At 41.3% G+C, this 21909-nt stretch overlaps 1 protein-coding gene across 6 annotated transcripts in view; it reads left to right on the top strand.

Annotated features, from left to right (window-relative positions):
- The window catches only part of SMPD4 (sphingomyelin phosphodiesterase 4), a 28354-nt gene extending 7188 nt beyond the window's left edge, over nucleotides 1-21166 (top strand). For 4 of the 6 annotated variants that reach the window (XM_032801279.2, XM_075060016.1, XM_075060017.1 and 1 more), the window contains 12 exons: nucleotides 103-235; nucleotides 2388-2459; nucleotides 6452-6541; nucleotides 9565-9710; nucleotides 10361-10451; nucleotides 12958-13058; nucleotides 14367-14530; nucleotides 15557-15762; nucleotides 16430-16663; nucleotides 17960-18091; nucleotides 18263-18391; nucleotides 19150-21166. In XM_032801279.2, the coding sequence (XP_032657170.1) occupies nucleotides 103-235; nucleotides 2388-2459; nucleotides 6452-6541; nucleotides 9565-9710; nucleotides 10361-10451; nucleotides 12958-13058; nucleotides 14367-14530; nucleotides 15557-15762; nucleotides 16430-16663; nucleotides 17960-18091; nucleotides 18263-18391; nucleotides 19150-19476 (1825 nt within the window). In that variant the 3' untranslated portion in view covers nucleotides 19477-21166. The remainder of the gene's footprint in view (nucleotides 1-102; nucleotides 236-2387; nucleotides 2460-6451; nucleotides 6542-9564; nucleotides 9711-10360; nucleotides 10452-12957; nucleotides 13059-14366; nucleotides 14531-15556; nucleotides 15763-16429; nucleotides 16664-17959; nucleotides 18092-18262; nucleotides 18392-19149) is intronic. The other 2 variants (XM_075060019.1, XM_075060018.1) reach the window with 1 other exon arrangement.
- Nucleotides 21167-21909: the final 743 nt, after the last annotated feature.

Here is a 21909-nt window from a genome sequence, read left to right as displayed (position 1 = left end):
CTCTTACCCAGTTTCTTTATGTCCTTGTGGTTACAATCTATGACCTCTGTCCCTGTACAGAGGCCCATTGACTTCAATATTTATATAAACTTCTCTTTAAAGATCCCCAGCAGTGCCTTTCACTTCTTATGGCATACATCACACTAGTCTGCTGAAACGGCACATTGCCCATCAGCCTTCAGTGAATGCTGATCCTGCTTCCCAAGAGATCTGGAGATCAGAAACAGTGCTTAAAGTGAGTCCAATGAATTTTCTTATACTTTTAAAGTTAGAATGACTGAAAAAGCTTATTTGCGGGTAAATCTCTTTTTTTCCTAACTAAAGATCAGCTTGCTTTTCCATTCCTCTCTAGCTTGGAGTCTGTTAATGGAACTGAGCAGTGCAGCTGTTGTTTTCTATTAACATAATATAAAGAAACATAAGATAAAAAGGCACTAACTTGTTAAGCAACCGTTGCCGCACTTTGGTTTCTAGGGGCCTGAGTCTCATCCAGCCAACACCAGATAAGTCGCTCCTTATTTAGGGAGAGAAATATCAGGAACTAGGAATTTATTCAAAACCCAATATAATGCCCCAATGCTAAACTGAAATATTGATTGTACAGTGTAAGCTACCATAGTGTGTTCGCAATGATCTTGTGGCTAAAACACAGGACTGGGAGTTTGTAGGTTTATTCTTGGCTCTGCCACAAACTTCCTGTGTGACTCTGGGCAAGACACTTAATCTCTGCACCTCAGTTTGGGGAGGTAATGCCTATCTTACAGGTGGTCATGAGAATTAATTCACTAATGTTTTGAGTTATTTGCATTCCTGTGATGACTTCTATCCAAAGTAGTAACAACATTGTGGGGAACCGCATGCTAAATTAGACCTAAGTTTAGATAACAAGCAAGCAAGAATCAATTTTTAAAAATAATTCCTAGAATTCAGAAGATAAGGATCTCATCTCTCCTCAAGGGGGGGGTGGGAAAAAGCTGTCAGTGTAGCTTTATTTTGTGGTATAGTGCTAATGATGAAGTCTCTCTCTCAAATAACGCTGCTCTTCGGTTGAGTATAAGTGACACGGTTCTTGTTCATTTCCTCCCCCTCACTCCAGTCACCAGACAGGTAGTGGGGAAAAAAATTGAAATGATTCCTCCCATTGCCACACCCAGGTCTTTGTGTAGACTGTAAGTTCTCCCAATCAGGGATGATGTCTTCCTCTATATGAGGAAATTGCCTAACACATTTTGGGTGCTATCACAATCTAAATAATAAAGCAGCAGTATCGGGGAGTCATCCACTGAACTCTGTGCCTGCATCTCCCCCACATGCTTTGCTCACCACTCTCTCTCTTTGATTAACAAATAATTGAATATTTCACTGGAATTGATGTATCTTGGCCTAAAGAAACCTAACCTTATGTTAGGTTTTGCTTCAAGGCTCTTAGACTCTAAAGGATTAAACTGATCGTTGGGGCTTTTATTCTTAGAGCAAGTTGGAAGGGAAATGGAAACAGACGGAAGAGTCAAAAGAGAGAGGTTATTCTGCTACGGTATTTGAATTCAGGGATGGATAAGTAATACCTATAGGAAATGTGTGATGTGCTTGTTATATAGTTCACTTGCAGCCTTTTCCCATCTCCCTTGAGAGAGAGGCAGACACATGCATTCTTTTCAAACAGAGACATGTCTGTTAATAAATGAAAGCTCCTAAACTTGGATCAATGGTATTCTCAGGTGAGTGTTCTGCTGTGTGAGCTAAAGGAGGAACTCTTCTTTCAATGTTTTAGAACTGTGTTCACAATCCCTCGGACTTTCTGATCTATACAGTAGCGGTAGCTTGTCCTATTACTATTCTTGTATTTATACGAGGTGTTTTGACTTATATTGTATAACAGTCTCCTAAGAACAAAGAGAGAGAGAGAGAGTTCAGTGATAATGGCAGAAACATAATGGGCCTTAAAAATACTGAGAAAAGAAAACATACACCTTGGTGGGGTGCAAAGTGCCCTTGCACCTGTGTCACAACATTGAAATACACTAGATGGGTTTGCATGTGTGTAACTGGGAGAAGCTTTAGCCTCATAACCGCAACATGCAGTGTAACTATACAGATGTGTGATTGCAGATATTGTGAAGTAATACTTAGGGATCGTATTATACAATGTGGCTCAGACTTATCTCACTAAATATGATAGTTTAGTAAAGGTGAACTTGGAAAGAACCAAGTCTGTAAAAACTGAAAATCTCTAAGTACATGCTTATACTATTTTACAAGTGTAACTTAGTCTTTTGTTGAGTGATGTACAACAGGCTTCAGTTTGGCTAATCAAGGCAGATTGTGACTGGCTATTCCTGGGTCTTCCCTCTTTTTCTCTAGCTGAGAAAACATTTGTTGTTTTACAGGTTTTTGTTGAAATGTGGCTTCACCATTACTCACTGGAAATGTATCAGAAAATGCAGTCCCCTCATGTCAAGGTAATAGCCTGTGCTTCATTCGTTGGTGTCTCTTGCTTGTTGGCTTCTTATCTTGGGGTGAACCTTTGTCACTTCCCATCTTATGGAGGACTTTTAAGTGTATGGTTACAAAGGAGTGTTCTTAAAAGCATACAGCAGAGATTCTAAACTGCAGTGATGAAAAGATGTTGTGAACAAGTGCTTGTGTCATCCAAATTTGCCTTTGTTGCAGTAGCTAAATATATATAAAGTTGACTTTGCGGAACGGTCATAACAATCAATGCTACTCATAGTAGTTGGAGCAGTAACTGTTGGTAAGACTTCAGTATAAAATGCCCTATTAAAATCCCACACAAAAACATCAACATGGCCATGCAAGAGACCTAAATTTGGTTTCTGCAGCTGATAGTGTTACTGAGGAGTTGAGTCATTTGAAGATCCAGTGTCATGTTTTTCAAGAGCAAAGATTTTAGCCTAAATCCAATTTTAATGGGTTTTTTAAACTGTCTTTGTAGTTTTAATTGGTTAAAGCACATTCTATATTTCCTACCCCAGAAACTGGCGTTGTTAAATGTGTGCTGCATTTCAATGGCGGCTGAAGTGCTTTCTGTGTATATGTAACTTTGGGATCTCTTATAAGGTCTTACTTAAATAAGATATTACAATGATTACAAGCCATTTGTTCTAGCTGTTCAAGAATAAAACTGATATGCTTAAAGGGGAACCTGGTATCAGAAGAGTTAGGAGTGCTGAGATTTGAGGGAATTTGGAAAAATGCCAGGGAACTGATGAGTCTCAGGATTCCCAGGAGGGAAGAAATGCAAAAGTTACTAAAGGCTTGTTCTTGTGTGAAGGAGTAAGATGAGAGTTGCTTGATTGGGAAATTCTGATCCTTTACTTCATTAGGTTATAAAACAAATATTTTGTTAGGGAAGAATGTTGCAGATCTAAGTGTGGTGAGTTTCTCTGTTTTTATTTAAAAAAAAAAAGATTTTAGCTCAAACTGAAAACTCTTAATAAAGATGGTAGGTCTCCACTCAGGAACCCCAGCAGCATGGCTATGCACCGATGATGGAAAAGCTTTGCTTTCAAGTACCTTTGTTCTCTGTCTGCATAGTCTTTGTGCATGCAGCTTTATGTTTAGGTTAAAAAAAAAATGCATCGCTTTAAACTTCTCTCCTCTGTTCACCCTCTGTAGCTGAGACACTGTCTTCTAATGTTGTAGCAGCATCCAGGCAGACGACAATGATGATTTCTTAGTGCTCATAAAACAGTGTGACTTACGCTGTGGAAATGTATGGGTAGCGCCTAAAGGAGTTTTTCCACCATAGGCTCCCACCCAGATATTCTGATCAGGGGAGGATTGAGACTGGCTGCCGGGTGACTTTCAACTTCTGTCCCTGATTATTTCCCAAGAATCACTAGTCATGAGCATGTAGACAAATGAAATCCTGCTGCTTTTGGGTGGGTTGCAGGATAGAAAACAAGGGCAGGGAAGAGGCCTCCCCATCCAAAAAGGAATCTTCCTTCAGAACTCTGAGATGTAAGACTTTGGAAGGTGTGGAGACAGCATTATCTCTCAAGCAGTGAGTACTTAACTGACCAGAGTATTATCTGGATGAGTTGAAAAAAACTAGTGAAGCTTATCAGTTGTTCAGATGTGAGCAAGAAACTAGAACTTGCAAAATTACCATTTCTCTGGTATTCAGAGGAGTTTTTTTAATTGGGGCTTCTGACTGCCAATCTAGAGAATACCATAAGTTTTTTCAAAGTAAAGTGAATAATGACCACGTATCTTCCCCTGTTTCCGTTTACCTTTCTGCATCTGTGGAGCAGAGGGATGGTCAGTCCCATAGAAAGTCTCCGAATCTGGGCCCATTCATGATTTTAAATGTGCTATTTTAAGTCTCTAGCTACAAACTCTCCTGTAAAGAGCAGGGCTGGGATGACGTTCCACAGAACTTGATGCGTCTTCCCCCAGCAGAAAAACATGGGTTGTCTGGGAGTGCCATGCTGGATCCCAGCTGTGTCATTTCCCATTGCCCCTTCTGAATTGTCTGAAGAAACAGGCAAATCCTAAGAATGATTCATGTCATTAAGAAGCTCTTTTACATCAGTAATAAAAGGTGGGGGTGAGGTATGGGGAGGAGCCAATAGAGAGTTTGCTTCAAGAATAATTACTTTCCTTTGTGATTACTCTGCTTGAAATTGCTCCCAGATGTGGAGTGAGCCTGAAGTTAACACTGTTATGCTGGGTTTGATGACTCTCCCCCACCATTAATTCAACTTGATTCAATTTCATATTTCCCCCTTTCTATTGTACTCTCCTTTCTTCTGTCTGTTTTATGGCTGCTCAGTGGGGGCCAGATGTGCAGTATCTGTTTGCCTTTTAGCTTCTGCTTTTGTCATGATTTGATTTATTTTAAGGGGTCAGTATCTAATAGGTTCTGTGTAAAGCCTGTTGTGTTTACATTGCCAGGGATCACAGATCTCAGTAACAATTGCATATGTGGCACTCTTCAGGGGCCTAGATCTTGCTGCAGCAAATGAGAGGAGAGTTAATTACCATAGCAGAAGATGGGCTCTGCTGTTTAGGAGCTTGCAGTGGCATTGTTACTGCTCTCTTAGCAGTGTCAAAGCAAAGCAGAATAAATCTGAAAAACTGAATTGAAAATAGAGGAGAAAGGAACAGAGAAGTCCTGCTAGTGAAGGCAGGGGGCTGGACTCGATGACCTTTCCCGGTTCCTTCCAGTTCTATGAGATAGGTATAGCGCCATATATTATTATAATATATTATATTATAAACGTAAAGGAGGTGTGAGACGGAGAGTTAGTTCAGATGCCTGATATTGTTGATTTGGGTCTCTGTTTAGGTGTACATTTTGTTTTGATTTTTTTTTTATTTATACCATACATGTCAATGTGGCTACAGTATCCTCTTCACCACTGTTTTGATTAGTTTTAGGAAATGTTTCCTGTCCATGGAGGAGGGTGGTTGAAACTTGAGAAGAACTTGGTACTCGCCTAGAACCTTAATGGCCATGTTTATTTCAGCATGCCATCTCTATAACAAGCTTGTCCTTTTGTTTGGTTGGGCATTTTTTTTTCTAGTGTTGTTCCCCCCTCTCTGATAGTAGAGGCCATTCTCTCTTTGAGACCTATTCACTTTCCACATATTTGAATTCCCATCAATCGTATTTGGCCTTTAACTAGAACAACAAAGCATGGAGCATGCAGGCTCCTATCTGGTGATTGTCAATACTGCAGTTAATTGGAGAGGCTCACAGCGGTGCAATCAACCCTTTACCTTTTCCCCTTCCATGTCCCTGGGGCAAGATATGTCCCCGTACTGGCTCCTCTGGTTCTCACTGGCACACAGGCAAGAATCCCAAATCTTGGTCTGCCAGTGCACGGCAGGCTAAGGGATAGCTTTACAGTAGCTTTTGTAATACTAGTTTGGAAGTAAGTGTTTCCAGAAAAATGATTGTTTTTGCCCCACATCAAATCATTCCACATGTTAATTCCTGTATTCTGTCCTGCAGTTTAGCTGTTTTCAAGTGGAGAGGTTGGACTTAGTTTCATGAGCCTAAGATTTCCTCAACATGTTTGGCGGAAGCTGTGTCTCTCTATGCACTGCTTGTTAAGTCACTGATACAAGCCTGCTGCTTTTGTGGTAAAGAAAGAGACAGAACTGACTCTGTCAGAGCTTCCCCCCAACCCACTAATGTTAATTGTGAACCCAACAACAGTGTCCTGTCAATTGTTTTCCCAGCTTAATGAGGGTCAAGGTACCGTACCTGTGGAATCAAGCAACTGAATACCAGAAGGCGAAGAGGATACTGTGGCTGCAGTTGTTGTGATATGTTGTCATTGACTGTATTTGTGACTTCCATTTTTTTCCCCCCACAACCCTTTCTCTGGATCATTCACACTGTTTCTTGTTTTTTTGTTTTTTTTTTCTCTTGCTCTTTTCTCTCCCTCTTTCCTTCCTTTTTGTTTCTGTTGTCTCTCAGCTGGAGGTTCTCCACTACCGACTCAGTATCTCCAGTACACACCACAGTAGTCCTGCCCAATCCGGCTACCAGGCCCTCCACGCATACCAAGTATTGCCATCTTTTCATTTGTTTCTTTTTAAAAAAATCTTGTTTCATCATATAATCTGCAAAGTGTATTAATTGGCACTAGCAGAAAAGGCAGCTGTACAGCAGGTTTGCAAGATGATTCAGAGATTAGTTCCCTGAAACAATGTTTGGTAAAGATAGGTGCAGCAGATACTGAGAGATGCTGATGAACACCTTGGAAAAAGATGTTAGATGTATAGCACATATCAGAAGGACCAATTGGGATCCCCATTTTAAGAGATGCATCTCTTTTAATGGATTTAAAGGGAAAAATTTGATACTGTGCTAATATCTCCTTGGCCCAACAACGTGCTTTGCTAATGGCAGAATTCTGTCTGTCATGTACTCCTCCTTTAAATGAATCTGGCAGGGAAGAGGAGATTAGAGATTGCATGGCTGTACCCCTAATGAGAGAGGTAGATAACATGTAAACAATCATTGTATACTTCCAGTGAAACACAGCTGGACAGTTAAATTAATATTGGCAGCCTGAGCTTGAATGGCTAACTTCACAAAGGGATATGTGGGTTGCACGTTTGCGGATTATTCAGGACGTGCCTGCAAAGCCATTCCTGTTGAAACAGGTTCCTGTGTTCATCCTCCCTATTTCAGCCCTTTACTCACTGTTTCCTCATTTGGTGGGGCACATAGTCCATAAAGCCAAATTAATATTGGTTTAAATTCTCCCTGCTTTAACCACTTAGTCCTCTGCTTTTGCATAAGCGGCATGAACACTTTTACTATTAATCAACATACTGCTTAAGAAGGGAAATAAGAGTCTACTACCCGGTGCATTGTTTTATAGCCTTAAATCATCATGCCAGTCCATAGTGTTGTTCTTAAACCTATGTGGAATATGTATTTTCTCCACCTTCCTGGGTGAGTGGGGGGGAATGATTGGGCGAACATTCCTGAAACTTAGGGCTGGAGGTCAAGAGCTTTTGGAAAGAGTGGGGAGAACAGAAGTTTCCTTTTAGCTTTAAAGAACAATGCTTGTGGTGATGCTGGTGATCCAGGTTATGAGGAAATTAGCCTGTCAAATAGCTTTTAAGTGACAGAGGATTTGTTAGTGAAAATGAACAATGGCGTTAAATGCAGCCACACAAACAGTTGAAGACTCATATAAAACAGCAGAGAATGCTTTCTTGGAGGTAGTCAATGGCCAAGATTTTCAAAAGTGACTAGTGATTTTGGGTGCCCAGTTTGAGGTTCCTTAAAGGGGCCTGAATTTTCAGAAGGTGGGTGCTCAGCAATTTGTGAAAATCAGACCCTCTAAAGGTCTTAAGGTGGGCACTCCAAAATCACTAGCCACTTTTGAAAATCTTGGCCTAAATTCATAGCACCAGAAAGACCCTACCTAAGATGTCTTTGTTAGGTATTTTCTCCTTCAGACTTTCTGTAGAGTAACTGACTCGCAGCCACCTATCAACTGATGTGACCCCTTTGGTAGCCTCACTTCCACTGGTTATGGACACTGGTAGGAATACAAATGGAGTCTTCATTAATCCTGGTAATAGGGCCTTCCCTCCCTTAGAGAAGGCATAGATCCATCCAACTTCACTGCTGTAGTCAGAGGCCCATCATTGCCTGCCATCAGTCAGGAGCTGAGTCTTTTCCCAGGGAGACCCTAGCTGTATAAAAGTATTAAGAAAATTTTCAGAACTGTTGAAGCATATGAAAACTATTAGCTGCTTCCCCACAGCCATTGCAAGTAGGAAGGGCTTTAAAGTGTCATCATAGCACCAAGAATTGTCCTGAATTGCTCACACACAGTTAAACACATTGAAAAGATAAGTAGTAGTTTCCTAAAAAACCAAAACAACCTGTCCCAAGTAGCCAAACTATGCAGCTCTGAAGTTTCACCTGAATGCGGCTTCATTATGGCATCCAAGAATCTCCTTTCACAGCTGCTTCTAACACATGCAGCCCAGTGCGACCCTCCATCACGCTTGTTTTTGTTGCTGCGGTACTTGTGTTTGGCTATCCCTGATCTCCCAGAAACAGTCCTCCGTGGTGGATTGAGATAAGTTTACTGTTTCCAAGGCAGGCTAGAACACCAGTAGGGCTGGTGTGTGCTCTTGGGCTCTGCAGTAGTGGGGAAGGAGTGCACTGAGACCTGACTCCCTTTTTCTCTTCCTATAGTATCTCCCCATTCCTCCATATGCTCACTCTTCTGGTAGCAGTACCAAACTGGCCCACTCTCACTCCTCCGTGTTCCTTGTGTGAAAAAGATCTTCCCATCTACCACACTTCCAGTAAAAAGATTGAATGACACCCCCACCCCCTAAAAAACTTATACTAATGTTAAGTGCAACAGGATCATTCAGGGCATGAGCAACAGAAGCAAATAATACTCTTGCCATAACTTTTTTAAGAGTTTTTTAGGAGGCAGAAGAACACCCACATAAGAAGGAAGGCTTAGTAGAAAGTGAGCTGAGAGCATAATAATGGTTCTGTTGTGTTACCGACAGCAGACACTTTTATAATAATAACAATAATAATAATAATTAATAATAAAAAATAAATAAAAGAATGGATATTCTTATTTTTTCCTGAGAGAGGGTAAATTAAAGTAAATCTTAGTGATGTTCTGTTACTACTCTCTAGGGGGTTACTATAACTTGAAACAAAAAGACTATAAACCCCTTTCTCCTGTAATCACACTGACTAAAAGAAGCCTCACAGGTATTTGTTAAGACAACGGGGAGTCCTTGTGGCACCTTAGAGACTAACAAATTTATGTGGGCATAAGCTTTCATGGGCTAAAACCCAGGTCATCAGATGCATGGAGTGGAAAATTTGTTAGTGAGCTGTTGAAGGCAGAGCTGTGATGCAACTTGTTCACTTGGGGAGATAATTTGTTCAAATTGGGTGATGCAGAACTAAACAGGTAGGGACACTCCTGTTCTGTTTAAATGTCTGATGTGAAAATATCTTTGTGCTAAGCTCCCTCATAGAGGTTTAACAAGCAAAACTTATCTTTCTGCCTATTGCTTTAAATCTAGGAGTCATTTAAACCCACAGAAGAGCATGTGTTAGTGATAAGACTTCTTGTGAAGCATCTGCATGCTTTTGCCAACAGTCTGAAACCAGAGCCTCTCTCACCCTCAGCCCATTCCCATACAGCCAGCCCATTGGAGGAATTCAAGAGGTAGGTATATGTCAGACTGCCTTTCGAGCATGCAAAGCACTAATTAATACATACCTTGGCAATTTTGCTTTTGTTGAGAGCTTGAAATTGCATTATGAGGAGGATGAGAGAGCCCACTTTTACACTCCTCATGCACTTTGGGCTGGAGTCCAGATCAGAATAGGGAAGAAGGAAGTAGTTGCTCCCAATCCACAATGGAAAATGCTTCAGCTTTTTTAAAAAAGGGGGAGGGGATCAAACTGCTTTAAAGGTGCTAGTGTTTGTTCTGAGAACAGAGGGAAGTTGAAGCCAGTTTAGAAGAGCAGTCAGACTGGTGCAAAAATAACTTCTGTATGTATCTCTGAAAAAGACATGTGCAGATCAGTATTGGGTGGAAGAAAAGTTGTGTTACTGAAACTGCACCAGAGAGAAATTCCAGCTGAGAACACTGGGCAGGCTTCTTAGAGGCACTTGGGTTGCATTTGGCCCTGGAATAGCAAGTTGTGCGCATCACTATTAGAACTTTTCAGACATATTCAAATCATCGGCTCCTCCTTCAGTTGAGAAAGAACCTATCAAAACTTGTTACTTCTGTATTAAATGTTTGAGATAGTACTTTATCATCTATTATTTGTTTATACATGTGTCTTTGTGTCTGAATCTCATTGCAGAGTTGTGATTCCTCGGTTTGTCCAGCAGAAGCTCTATATCTTCCTGCAGCATTGCTTTGGTCACTGGCCTCTGGATGCCTCTTTCAGAGCTGTATGTACCAACCTTTATTTCTGCTGAGTTCATACAAAATCAGAGTTAGTTAATAAAACACTGGGCCAGATGCAGTGGTAAAACTACTGTTTTTGTAGAACTGTTCACTGTTCATGATTTTTTTTTCCTCAGGAGGAGGGAAATAAACACTTAAGACTAGAGTTAGAAATGACGTGTAGTAAAGGTATGGGAAGGGGAATTTTTAGATACTGGTGAAACTAGGTTGCGGTAGTTCATTTCTCTTTCCCTTTATGGAAATGACTACAAGTTGAGAACAAGCTATTCTTACTACAGAGAACCTGTATGTTTATGGATAAATTTGGCCTATCTAATAATACACTCTAATCTTGTTGTAACTAACCAGACTAGGAGAAGAAGTATGGCTTTAATTTCTTATATCAAGATGTTTTAAATATACATTCCTCCTATTTCAGGGAAATGAGATGGCTGGGTTAGTTATGTTGCCATGTTTGGCAGAGATAGGACAGAATAGACCATTGGGAATCTTCTTGGGGTGAAATCTTAATTCAACTGAAGTCAAAGTTGTCACGGACTTCAGTGGGGCCAAGATTTCACCTCCTGTTGCCTAGTAGTTTCTTGCATGAGAAGAAGGACTGAAAAAGCATTAATACAAAATTCTATTCAGCCCATCCTCCATGTGTCTCACTAGACTATGTGGTGCTTCAGTGAATGATATTAAATGTCAGAATAATAACACAATCTTCAAGTGCGATGACTACATTAACGTGGCCAACCAACAACTCTCTGACACCACCGGTTATAAAGAACTCAGAGAAGATCCCACAAAACAATTTACCCATCAAATCCTTCCCCAGACAACTTCAAGAGAAACTCTACAAACTCATCCCCCAAGAACCCTCTTCAGAAACTTTCTACGTGCTTCCCAAAGTACACAAACAAGGGAACCCAGGCACACCCATCATATCTGGCCATGGCACTCTCACGGAAGGAATATTGGGACTTATAGAAACCATCCTCAAACCACTCACCAAGCAAAGGGCCAGCTTCCTTCAAGATACACCCAACCTCTTCCGCAAACTCTGCAATATTAACAACCTCCCTCAGAACATCATCCTTGCCAACGGGATGTTATGTCACTGTACACCAACATTCTTCACAATGATGACATAGCTGCCTGCTTCAGATATTTACAAAACAATGGACAATCTGCAGATATCCAACCTAAACATATTGCTGAACTCATTGATTTCATCCTCGCCCATAACAATTTTACACTTCCAGAACAGCCAGGGGTACTAGAATGGCTTCCCAATATGCCAGCCTCTTCATGGGCCACCTTGAAGAATTTCTGGACAAATGCACTATGAAACTAAAAATGTATCTGAGATACATTGATGATATTTTCATCCTCTGGACAGACACACTGTCATAGATTTGCACCACAACTTCTCACGGATCACCATACCTACTTTCATAGATGCAGTAATCATCCCAAACACACCAAGAAATCTGTTATCTACAGCCAGGCACTCAAATACCACAGAATATGCTCAGAGGAGAAAGTCCAGGATGTATACCTTAACACGGTCAAAACTGTCTAAATAACTGCACTTCACCAGAGAAGTAGATCCTGTCATAGAACAGGCCACCCAAATACCATGAGAGAACTTGTTTCAATACAGAAATAACCCCCCCTCCAACCGCACACCCCCAGTTGTTTCCTACCATCCCACACTGGAACCCGTACGGGGTATCATCAAACAACTACAACCCATACTTGATGAGGACCCCACCCTGAACGAAATCTTTCCTGAACCCCCTCTCCTGGCCTTCAAACAACCCTCCCAACCTCTCCAAGCTCATCATCAGAAGCAAGCTCCCAACAGACCAGGACACACCAACTCAAAGCATCACCAGACTCTGCCACTGGTCAGTATCGGCGGGAGCAATGCTGTAAATTTGCAGACATTTACAGAGTGAGGTTGACGTAAGTTGACTTATGTTGACCTAACTCTGTAGTGTAGACCTGGCCTAAGTACGTTTCCTAGACCTGAAGAAGAGCACTGTGTAAGCATGAAAGCTTGTCTCTCTCACCAACAGAGTTTGGTCAATACGAGATATTATCTCATCCACCTTGTTTCTAATATCCTGGGTCCAACACTGCATACACCAATACTAGTACATCAGTTTGATTGGTGGATGCATCTTCCTTTCCATGGCAGCCACTTGAGCACTCTTTCATCTGACTGTTATTGTAGAGGGTGAGCTGCTTGTTCAATACAACCAGGCATTTTGTTAATGGATTTTTACTAAGCATCTAGTTCTCTTCAACTCTGATGCAAGGGCACATGATCACTAAAGACTTACTCTTCAGGGCTGAGACTTTTGCAAGATATTTTAATTCCTTAAGCCTTTTGTTGGCATTAAGAAAGTGGGTGTCATTGTCCACGGGACTTAGGAAAACCAAGCAAAATCTTCCTTCTTCAATTGAATTGATTTTTATGTTGTTGTGGTTTTGCTTCAGGTCCTGGAGATGTGGTTAAGCTACTTGCAGCCCTGGAGATATGCTCCTGAGAAACCACTTCAGAGTGCAGAGCTTCAGCCTCGCAGTGTATCAGAGAAATGGTAAACATAGGATTATTCCTGAGCAGAATCTGCAGCTCACTCTAATCCTGGCTTCAGCAGATGGCATCTATTAACTGTTAGAATTTTGCATATGAAAATCTCAAGGACAGAGTTTTAAATGTTGTTCCTTGTAAGCATCCAGTTCATGGATACTGAACTGTGGAATTGTGACCAAGCACCCTCTTTCTTTATCGGGAGGTGGGGTCACAGAATGGAAAAGGTTGAGATCTGTTTTCCTAGTTTACCCCATTCAGTTCCTCCTGACTTGTTAGTCTAAGTAGCTTTCTTCATACAGCAGGTGCCAGATTAGCCTTCCTGCTGAGGAAGAACAAAGATAGCATATCCGTCACCCTGACGTGGGTAAAAGTATTTATTTGACTTAAAGCTGTATTGATAAGCATAAACCCTGGTCATTGTTTCCTCTGTTTGGACTCCTTGGTGTCTTTCCCTTTACTTCACCATCTCTCCCATGTTCAGCAAAACGCCCCCAGGTGGCTCCAATGTTACAAACTACATTGCTCATTGCATTGTGCTGCATCCAAAATCCTGGGTCATAAGAACAGCCATGCTGGGTCAGACCAAAAGTCCATCTAGCCCAGTATCCTGTCTTCTGACAGTGGCTAATGCCAGGTGCTTCAGCGGGAATGAACAGAACAGGCGGTCATCGAATGATCCATCCCCTGTCGTCCACTCCCAGCTTCTGGCAATCAGTGGCTTGGACATCCAGAGCATGGTTTTGCATCCCTGACCATCTTGCTTTGTAGACTATCCTCCACGAATTTATCTAATTCTTTTTTTAACCCTGTTATAGTTTTGGCCTTTACAACAACATCCCCTGTCAACGAGTTCCACAAATTGACTGTGTGTTGACTTGACCAACTGTTTGGAGGCATCTCCTCCTTCCCTAAGGCGTATAGTGGCACAATCCATTCAGTGGTGAGGTTGGGTTTCATGAAGAGGCAGCACAAGTTTCTCTGGTTCCTGGACACTTGTGCAGGAGACAGTGATAGAAACCACACTTCAGGCTTCAGCTTGCCTCTGAAGTCCTTCCATTGCACATCTATGCAACTAGATATCTGCCAGCACAAAGTCAGAGATTGTTACTGGTACCTAAAAACGCTTGAGTAAGGAGGGATGTTCGAGGGACATTTTTGTGTGTGTGAGAGAAATGGAAAGGATGAGATCATTCCAGTTGATGGTCTAAAATATATTCTGTGGGATTATTTATTTGGCAGACTGAATATACTTATTCCTTATTTTAATATATTCACAATATTAACATTCACAAACCCATTGTTACTTTGATAGGGCTCCCTTCATTCAAGAGAACCTACTGATGTACACCAAGCTATTTGTAGGCTTTCTGAACCGAGCTCTCCGCACCGATTTGGTCAGCGCTAAAAATGCCCTGATGGTGTTCCGAGTAGCCAAGGTCTTTGCTCAGCCCAACCTAGCTGAAATGATCCAGAAAGGTAACTGAATACCATGTTCTCTCCTTGCAGTGTTCTGCACTGCTCTGTCCCATGGCAACTCTTTTGCCCCAGAAGCATGGAGAAATGTGAATTGGAGGATTCGATGTCTGCCTCATGTGACATTGAAGTTCAGAGACCTGATGTCTTTGCTTCTATTTACAGTATTGGTTTCATACAAGTTTTTCTTATTTTTTTTCTAATTTCCATTCATCAGTCTCACTCATTCCTATTTGTTCTAACTAACACAAAAAAACCCACGATGCTGGGCATTTTTAGTAAACAGAAACTCCTTGTCTTTTACAACCTCCTTATTGTTCTGTGCTGTTTTGGTTATTAAATAACTCAGAATTAAAACTTTGTAATGTCCTACAGAAATTTTATATTTACTCAGACTTCAGCAAGATGGCAAGTCAGCAAGAACTTGCACTCCAAGTTCTAGATATCAGTTCAAAGTGTCCTGAAAGCTGCATATTGAGAGGCCTGGGGTACAGTAGGGCGTGTGTTGGGGGGGGGGGGGGGGCGGCGCACAAGAGGGTTTAGGCGTGCAACAAAAATTTCAGGTGCTGGAACATGCTCAGCTGGGCAGGTATAGGGACCATAATATCCTTTCCAACAACCAATCATGGCCTAGAAGTACTATGTCTACATAGACTTAAATGCACCATTGTAATAGTGAAAGCTCTTTCTGCTGTATGAGTGAATATTCAGTGGAAAACTTAGACTCATAGACTTTAAGGTCAGAAGGGACCATTATGATCATCTAGTGTGACCTCCTGCACAATGCAGGCCACAGAATCTCACCCACCCATTCTTGTAACAAACCCCTAACCTATGTCTGAGTTATTGAAGTCCTCAGATTGTGGACTTGAACTAATAACTAGGGCCCTGCCCTTCTTCTCCTCCCCTCAAATAACCTCGCAACCTTGTTACAATGAGTGATTAAAAAATTATATTGCTAGATCCCCAAATCAGAGGAAGGTGTAACCTGGTTTTCTCCACCCCACATCATCTTATCCCAAATTCTAGGAGAGCAGTTGTTCCTGGAGCCAGAACTTGTTATCCCTCACCGTCAACACCGAATTTTCATGACCCCCACTCTTGGTGGGAACTTCTTGTCATCATGGCCTCCAACAATCACAGATGCCTCATTTAAGGTGAAGAGTCATGTTTACTGCCTGGAAGGACAGGAGTCCCAGTACAAGCAGATGTTTGGTCCAGAAGTCAGAAATTTGGTAAGCAATGACCTTGCTTACTTGCTCTGTGTAAGCCCCTTTATTGCTGTTGTGAGGGGTATGTCTTCATACTGAATATCTGCTCCATCACGTAAGGGGGGGAGAAATTTAAGCCCTTTAAAAGTAGGGGGTGAATCAGGAGTTGGTGGTGGTTATAGAATCTGTTTGAAAGGTCCATAACAAGGGTGAAAATAGAAATGTACAGACTGCTTTCCAGTCTTGAAGGGTGGGGTGGACTGGAGTTGCAGCTTTGGAGCAATCTGGTATGGGCATGTGCTTGTTTCATCTCTCAACAATGACTGTGGGTATTTCTGATTCATAGTGTTAATAATCAATACCCAGCAGCAAGCCAGTTAAAAATGGTGTAGCAGAGGGAGAGAGTCTCTCCCTAAGTAGCAGGCTAGTGAACTGAAGGAAGATGCATCTCAAAGGAAACAGAGGGGCACTTGCATTCCTCTGAATGCCCCAGCTGAGTAATTTCCTTTATTCTATGGAGTTGGAGCACATGACTACTACCAGCACAAGTCCATGTCAGCCAAGGGAATGAATGTGCTGATTCTGTTCTGACTGACAAGTCACCAGGCAGACTTGTATTCACATGCTGGTGCTTATTACTGACTTTATTTGATTGCATTATTTAGTCATCTGCCTGTCTTTTATTTTTCAGGTATTAAGATTGGCCCAGTTAATAGGCCAGGCCCAGCAAACAGCAAAATCCATATCAGACCACTCTGCAGAGACCATGGCTAGTCAGTCCTTCCTATCCTGGTTTAGGTTCAGCCCTTCTGACATGAATGGTTCCTATACAGGAAATGACCTAGATGAGATTGGGCAAGACAGCATCAAGAAAACAGATGAATATTTGGAGAAGGCACAGGAGTACCTATGCCAGATCTTTCGAGTATGTAACTTCCTCCCAAGTGCTGTCACTGGGAAGTAGCATGAATGGGAGTCAGGATTCCTGCAGTCTTCTTCCAGCTTTCTCACTTACTTGCAGTGTGATCATTGGCGAGTCATGTACACCAACATTTCAAAAGTGGACACTCATTTTGAGTACCTCAATTTTTGGTGCCCATCTTGAGACACCTTAGAATTAATTTTTTTCCCAGGGGTGCTGAGCGCCTGTAAACCTCTTGACTATTGCTAAAGTTGCGGGTGCTGTGCAGTTGAAAATATCAATCCCAAGCTAAGTTCCCTCTAAGCTGTGTGGCCACGCAGCTGGATATTAAGCCCCGTGCAGGGGCCCTGAGCTGTTGCAGTGAGAGAGAGCTGGGAGTGTCCTCTCTCCCCACCGCAGCCCTGACGTAGCCTGCACCCCAAACCCCTCATCCCTGGACCCACCCCAGAGCCTTCTCCCCTAGCCAGAGCCCTCACCCCCTGCACCCAACCCTCTGTCCCAGCCCGAAGCACCCTCCTACACCCCAAACCCCTCATCCTTAGCCCCACCCCAGAGCCCTCACTTCCCCTCCCCCACACCCAACCCTCTGCCTCAGCCTCAAGCCCCCTCCCACATTCTGAACCCTTCGGCCCCACCTCCACCACATGAATTTTGTTATGTGCACCAATATGAAGGTGATATGTCACACATCACCTCTATATTGGTGCACAAAACAAAATTCATTCTGCACACGGACATAAAAAATTAGAGGGAATACTGATCCCAAGCCATGTTAAACTAGGCACCCACAATAAGCAGCCACTTAGAAAAATCCCATATTTTTCCTACTTACAAGGGGCATTTTATGGCTTACTGTTTTTAAAGCACTTTTAAGATTTTTCTAATGAAAGATGCTGTAGAAATGCAAAAGTGATAAAGCTAATAGAAGATACTAGAAGATGGCTGCTTCTCTCATTAAGCTGAAAGGAAGCAAAGAGATTTTACACAAGTTCACTTGCACATGGCTGGAAGAAGATAGAACTAAGCAACAGCTATGGGAAGACTAGGATGTACTGAGCGAATAATACTTCTGTCTGCCAGATCTTGCCACCTGATGAAAACAATTAAGAATGTAGTCGCTTTTTTAAAAATTATTTCTTTTGTAGACTGGTAAATAGGTTGTTTTCAGTACCTGTTCTGTTGTCAGTCATTGGCTATGTGGTTCTCAAGGGCTGCACAGGAGCTGGTGAACAGGGAAATAGGTGGAACAGAAAAAGGTCGTAAAACTGATTAATTATGAAGAAATTGTTTTTTGACTAGTTGAATGAAGCCCAGCTGACCCAAATGATTATGAATTGTGGAGCAGCTCAGGATGAGAATGGAAAGAAGAAACTTCCAGACTGCATTGAGAGTGAGGATGGACTAATTCTTACGCCTCTTGGCAGGTATCAGGTAAGAGGGAAAAGCTTCCAGACCAATACTTGTAGAGCTTCTGTTTAAGAAAGCAGAGTGTATGCCTGGACATCAAAATAAATAGCTTGTCAGGGCTGGGAGGAGAGATACCAGTCTGTATGCAATTCAAATTTGAGCTATAAAGTACATTATTTCCTTTCCTGTTCCTAGATCATAAATGGCTTACGGCGGTTTGAGATAGAATACCAAGGAGATACTGATCTTCAACCCATTAGAAGTTATGAAAATGCTACTCTAGTGCGACTGTTGTTCCAGTTATCCTCAGGAATTAATCAAAGGGTAAGTGCAATGAGAAGTTGTCTTTCTCTTTTTCAGTTGCATATTCCTATTCTCCCTCTGACCTGTGTCAATGTACAACTTACACACTTGCTTTGTACTCTTGCCATTAATATGACTTCTGCATGAGTTTGCAAATATTCCATAGGGCTCTTCTTCCAGCCTGGAATCACTTTTCTTCCCTATTGCTCAAGATTTGTAAATGTCACAACATTCTCTCTAAATCAGAAACAGTACACTGAAATGTGTTGTTCATGGTAGATGAGGTAGAAGGAATATCCTTCACAGGATCATATTAGCATATACAAGCATAATGAAAGAACACTCTGTTTCCCTAGTTGTCAAAATAAGCAGGAAAAGGGTTAATCCAACCAAACCCTTTTATTCTTTCTTTCCTCCTGTCTCTCACTCCTTTAAGCTCTGTCTTGCAACTTGATGGTTAATCCTCTCTCCACCGTATCCTGACATCATATGTATACACCACTGTTGTTCCAGATTTCCTTCTGTTGGTTTAGCGCTTTGTACCGCTCATAGTAAATTAGCAGAATTACTACAGTACAAATGTAAATTTGTGTTGGAACAATTCTAACTTTTGAAAGACACATGAATTTTGAGTTATAATTGCTATAATCCTCTTTCCTGTCCCCTTAACACAAACCAAAACATAAAAGCAACAATTTTTCAGTGTGAACTTAAAATCCACATTTTAACTTTTGTTTACATTTTTCTTGTTCTGTTACTGACTGTTTTTCTTATCTTAGTTTGCTGATCAAATGGAGATTCTCTGCTCCAGGGAAGACTTTATTGGCAGGTTGTGTCGCTATCATCTTACCAATCCGTTTTTTGTAGAGAAGAGCAGGCACAGCCCAGCACTGAAACAAAGGTCAGGATGTTCTCGGCGACCAAGGATCAGTCTGAGATTTCTGGCTAGCTACAGGACTCTTCTTTCTTTGTTCATGATATACTTCATTGCATCTTGGTTCTGCATTGGACCACTGGCCTGCACGTTCATTATTCTCCTTGGCTATTTTCTTTATGCAATAGTAATGACTTTCTTCACTGAAAGGTGGAAACCTCATCAACACTAATTTTTCCCTTCAGTGTACACTGTAAAACGAACTCTTTAAGGATAAAAGTACAGTGCTTTGTGATTAAAAGCCTTCAGCAAAGGATCACTTCAAAACTTTTAAGTGTGCTTTTTTTTATATTAACGTTGAGCCAGAGGGATAAGTTTGTGGTTGTAGAAGCCACTGTAATCTATGTAAATTCTGTTTTGACAAACTGTCTTTTCTACACAGTTTACTGAATGTACAGGATGAGAGAGCCTGCTTGTGGTTTGGGGAACAGCCACCAATGATTATGGAGCTGAAATGAACAGCCCAGAGTAGCTGTGGGAAACTGCACATAGAAACAGCTCTAGATTTGGCAATGTATCCATAGTGCAGCTTTTCACTTTTACCATTTCATGTGGGAATTGGCCATTTGAACTTCTTTCTGCAGGTTTTATATCATGTTGCTGGGGAGGGGGCTTTCAGTGTGACAAAGGCAATAGTAGCCACAAATCATGAGTTCTGTACACAATGCTGAATCCCAAAAAATCAGTAGGACAAAAAATAAACAAGTTTTTGGCTTAAATTACTCAAAAGAAATCTGGGGGAAATAGGTAATAATGGTTTGGCTCAGAAAGAGGAGAAGGGAGTTGCATCTTGTTGCCAGCTACATATGATTGCTTTAATTTGCAAAAAATTGCATTATAAATATTTGAAAGTACCAGGAAAGGAGGAAGAGGTGGGGGCAGGAATCCCATAGCTTAGCACAGAGGCTAACTCTGCATTCCCTTTTCTGAACCAATACCTACTTGTTGTCTTCACTGGTCCCTGTCTTTTCAAAATGAGGAACTCTGGGAGTTGATTCTTCTACCATTTAACTTGGCAACAACAACCCATGAGTCATGTGCTAAAGGAGAGAATTTAGCATTCATCTAAACTAAAGTTCTAGTTTTCTGGGTATCCCCTGCTGCCATTGGTCCAGCATTCCTACTGTGACTGCCATTAGCGCCTATGTGAATAAATCAGTCACTCCACACACTGTAGTATAAAAACTATCAAACTGTAACATTCTGTGGTACTGACACTTGGTTGTAGAAAGGAAATTATATTTTTTAACATTTTCTCTAGAACTTGAGCTGTGACTAGATTTTTGTCTACCCACCATAAAATGGGTTCCTTCTCTGCCCTCACTACTTCTTTAGCAAGTGGTCTACCTTCCCAGCAACAAACTACTTTAGAAAAGAGTCACCAACTAAACCAAAGTAAATTGAGCTTCTTTGTTTAAACAAACATTTTTAAGGAATCAGTTAGTTTAACCTGCGCTTCCCTGAAATACACTGCTGTCAGGTGCAGTTGTGGCACTTGTGGTGTAAGGGATTAAATACACCTTGCAGTAGTGAGATGTAAGGAGCACGTAATTTGCATTAAGTGGAATAAGTGTGTTCAGTTTTCTCTTACCTATATGTATGCATTTAATAGATATGTGTTTGGAAAACAGCTAACATTTGGCTCTAGATTAGGAGCTTTCTAATACATTAGAATTCATAAATTTTTGGCAGCACCCAAACTATTTTTCCATGTTTCCTGATAACTGCATTTCCAGCTTATGTTTACCAAATCCAGTGAACCCTTCTGTCATCTTGTTCAATCAAATTTCTCTTTGTGGTACAAGTTTCTTCTTTTGAAAATGCGTGTGTAAATTAAAGTGCTCGCTTGATTTATTTTTAAAGCAAAGTCTCCTGGTGTGTTTTTGTGTTAAACCTTCTTTTTGAGCAGGACTGTGTTGCAGTGTGTGTAAACGAAATAGTGAGTACTGTACTATGCATTTATTTTCAATAAGATTTTGTCCGTTTCTTTCTAGTACTGCAGTTTGTTCTGGTAGATGGCAAAAAAGTAGTATGTTTAGGCCTCTGATTTGTAGTCCTGGGTTCAAAATCTCTCAAGTTTCATTCTTTAATAAATGTGCTACCTTCCCAGGAAGAAAAGAGTCACCAACTAAACCAAAGTAAATTGAGCTTCGTTTAAACAGAAAACATGCTTAAGGAATCAATTAGTTTAACCTGCTCTCCCCTGAAATACACTGCTGCCAAGGTGCAGTTGTGGCACTTGTGGTGTAAAGGATTAAACACACCTTGCAGTAGTGAGATGTAAGGTACCATGTAATATCCTTTGGGCAGAGATTTGTCACTTTTCATTTTATTTGTAAAGCATCTTGCTCACCTACGAGCCTGTATAAATAACACTTGTCCATTGTCACATCCAAATCACATTGTCACGATTGCTGGCTTCTGCACCAGGTGACTTGGAGTAACACAGTACTGGTGCAGATAGCTTTGTGTAAGCACTACGCTTTTATGGCTGAGCATGAAATTCACCAACATATCTTTTAAAAGTGGTACAGAAGAGGTGAAGCTGGACAGCAAAAGCAGAATTAGAAATGTAGACTTTCTTTCACCATAAGCTGACCTGGAA

The sequence above is a fragment of the Chelonoidis abingdonii genome, chromosome 22 (genome assembly GCF_003597395.2).
Source record: "Chelonoidis abingdonii isolate Lonesome George chromosome 22, CheloAbing_2.0, whole genome shotgun sequence".
NCBI lineage: Eukaryota > Metazoa > Chordata > Testudines > Testudinidae > Chelonoidis > Chelonoidis abingdonii.
The sequence above is the reverse complement of the archived record's forward strand: the minus strand, read 5'-3'. Positions and strand labels throughout refer to the sequence as shown.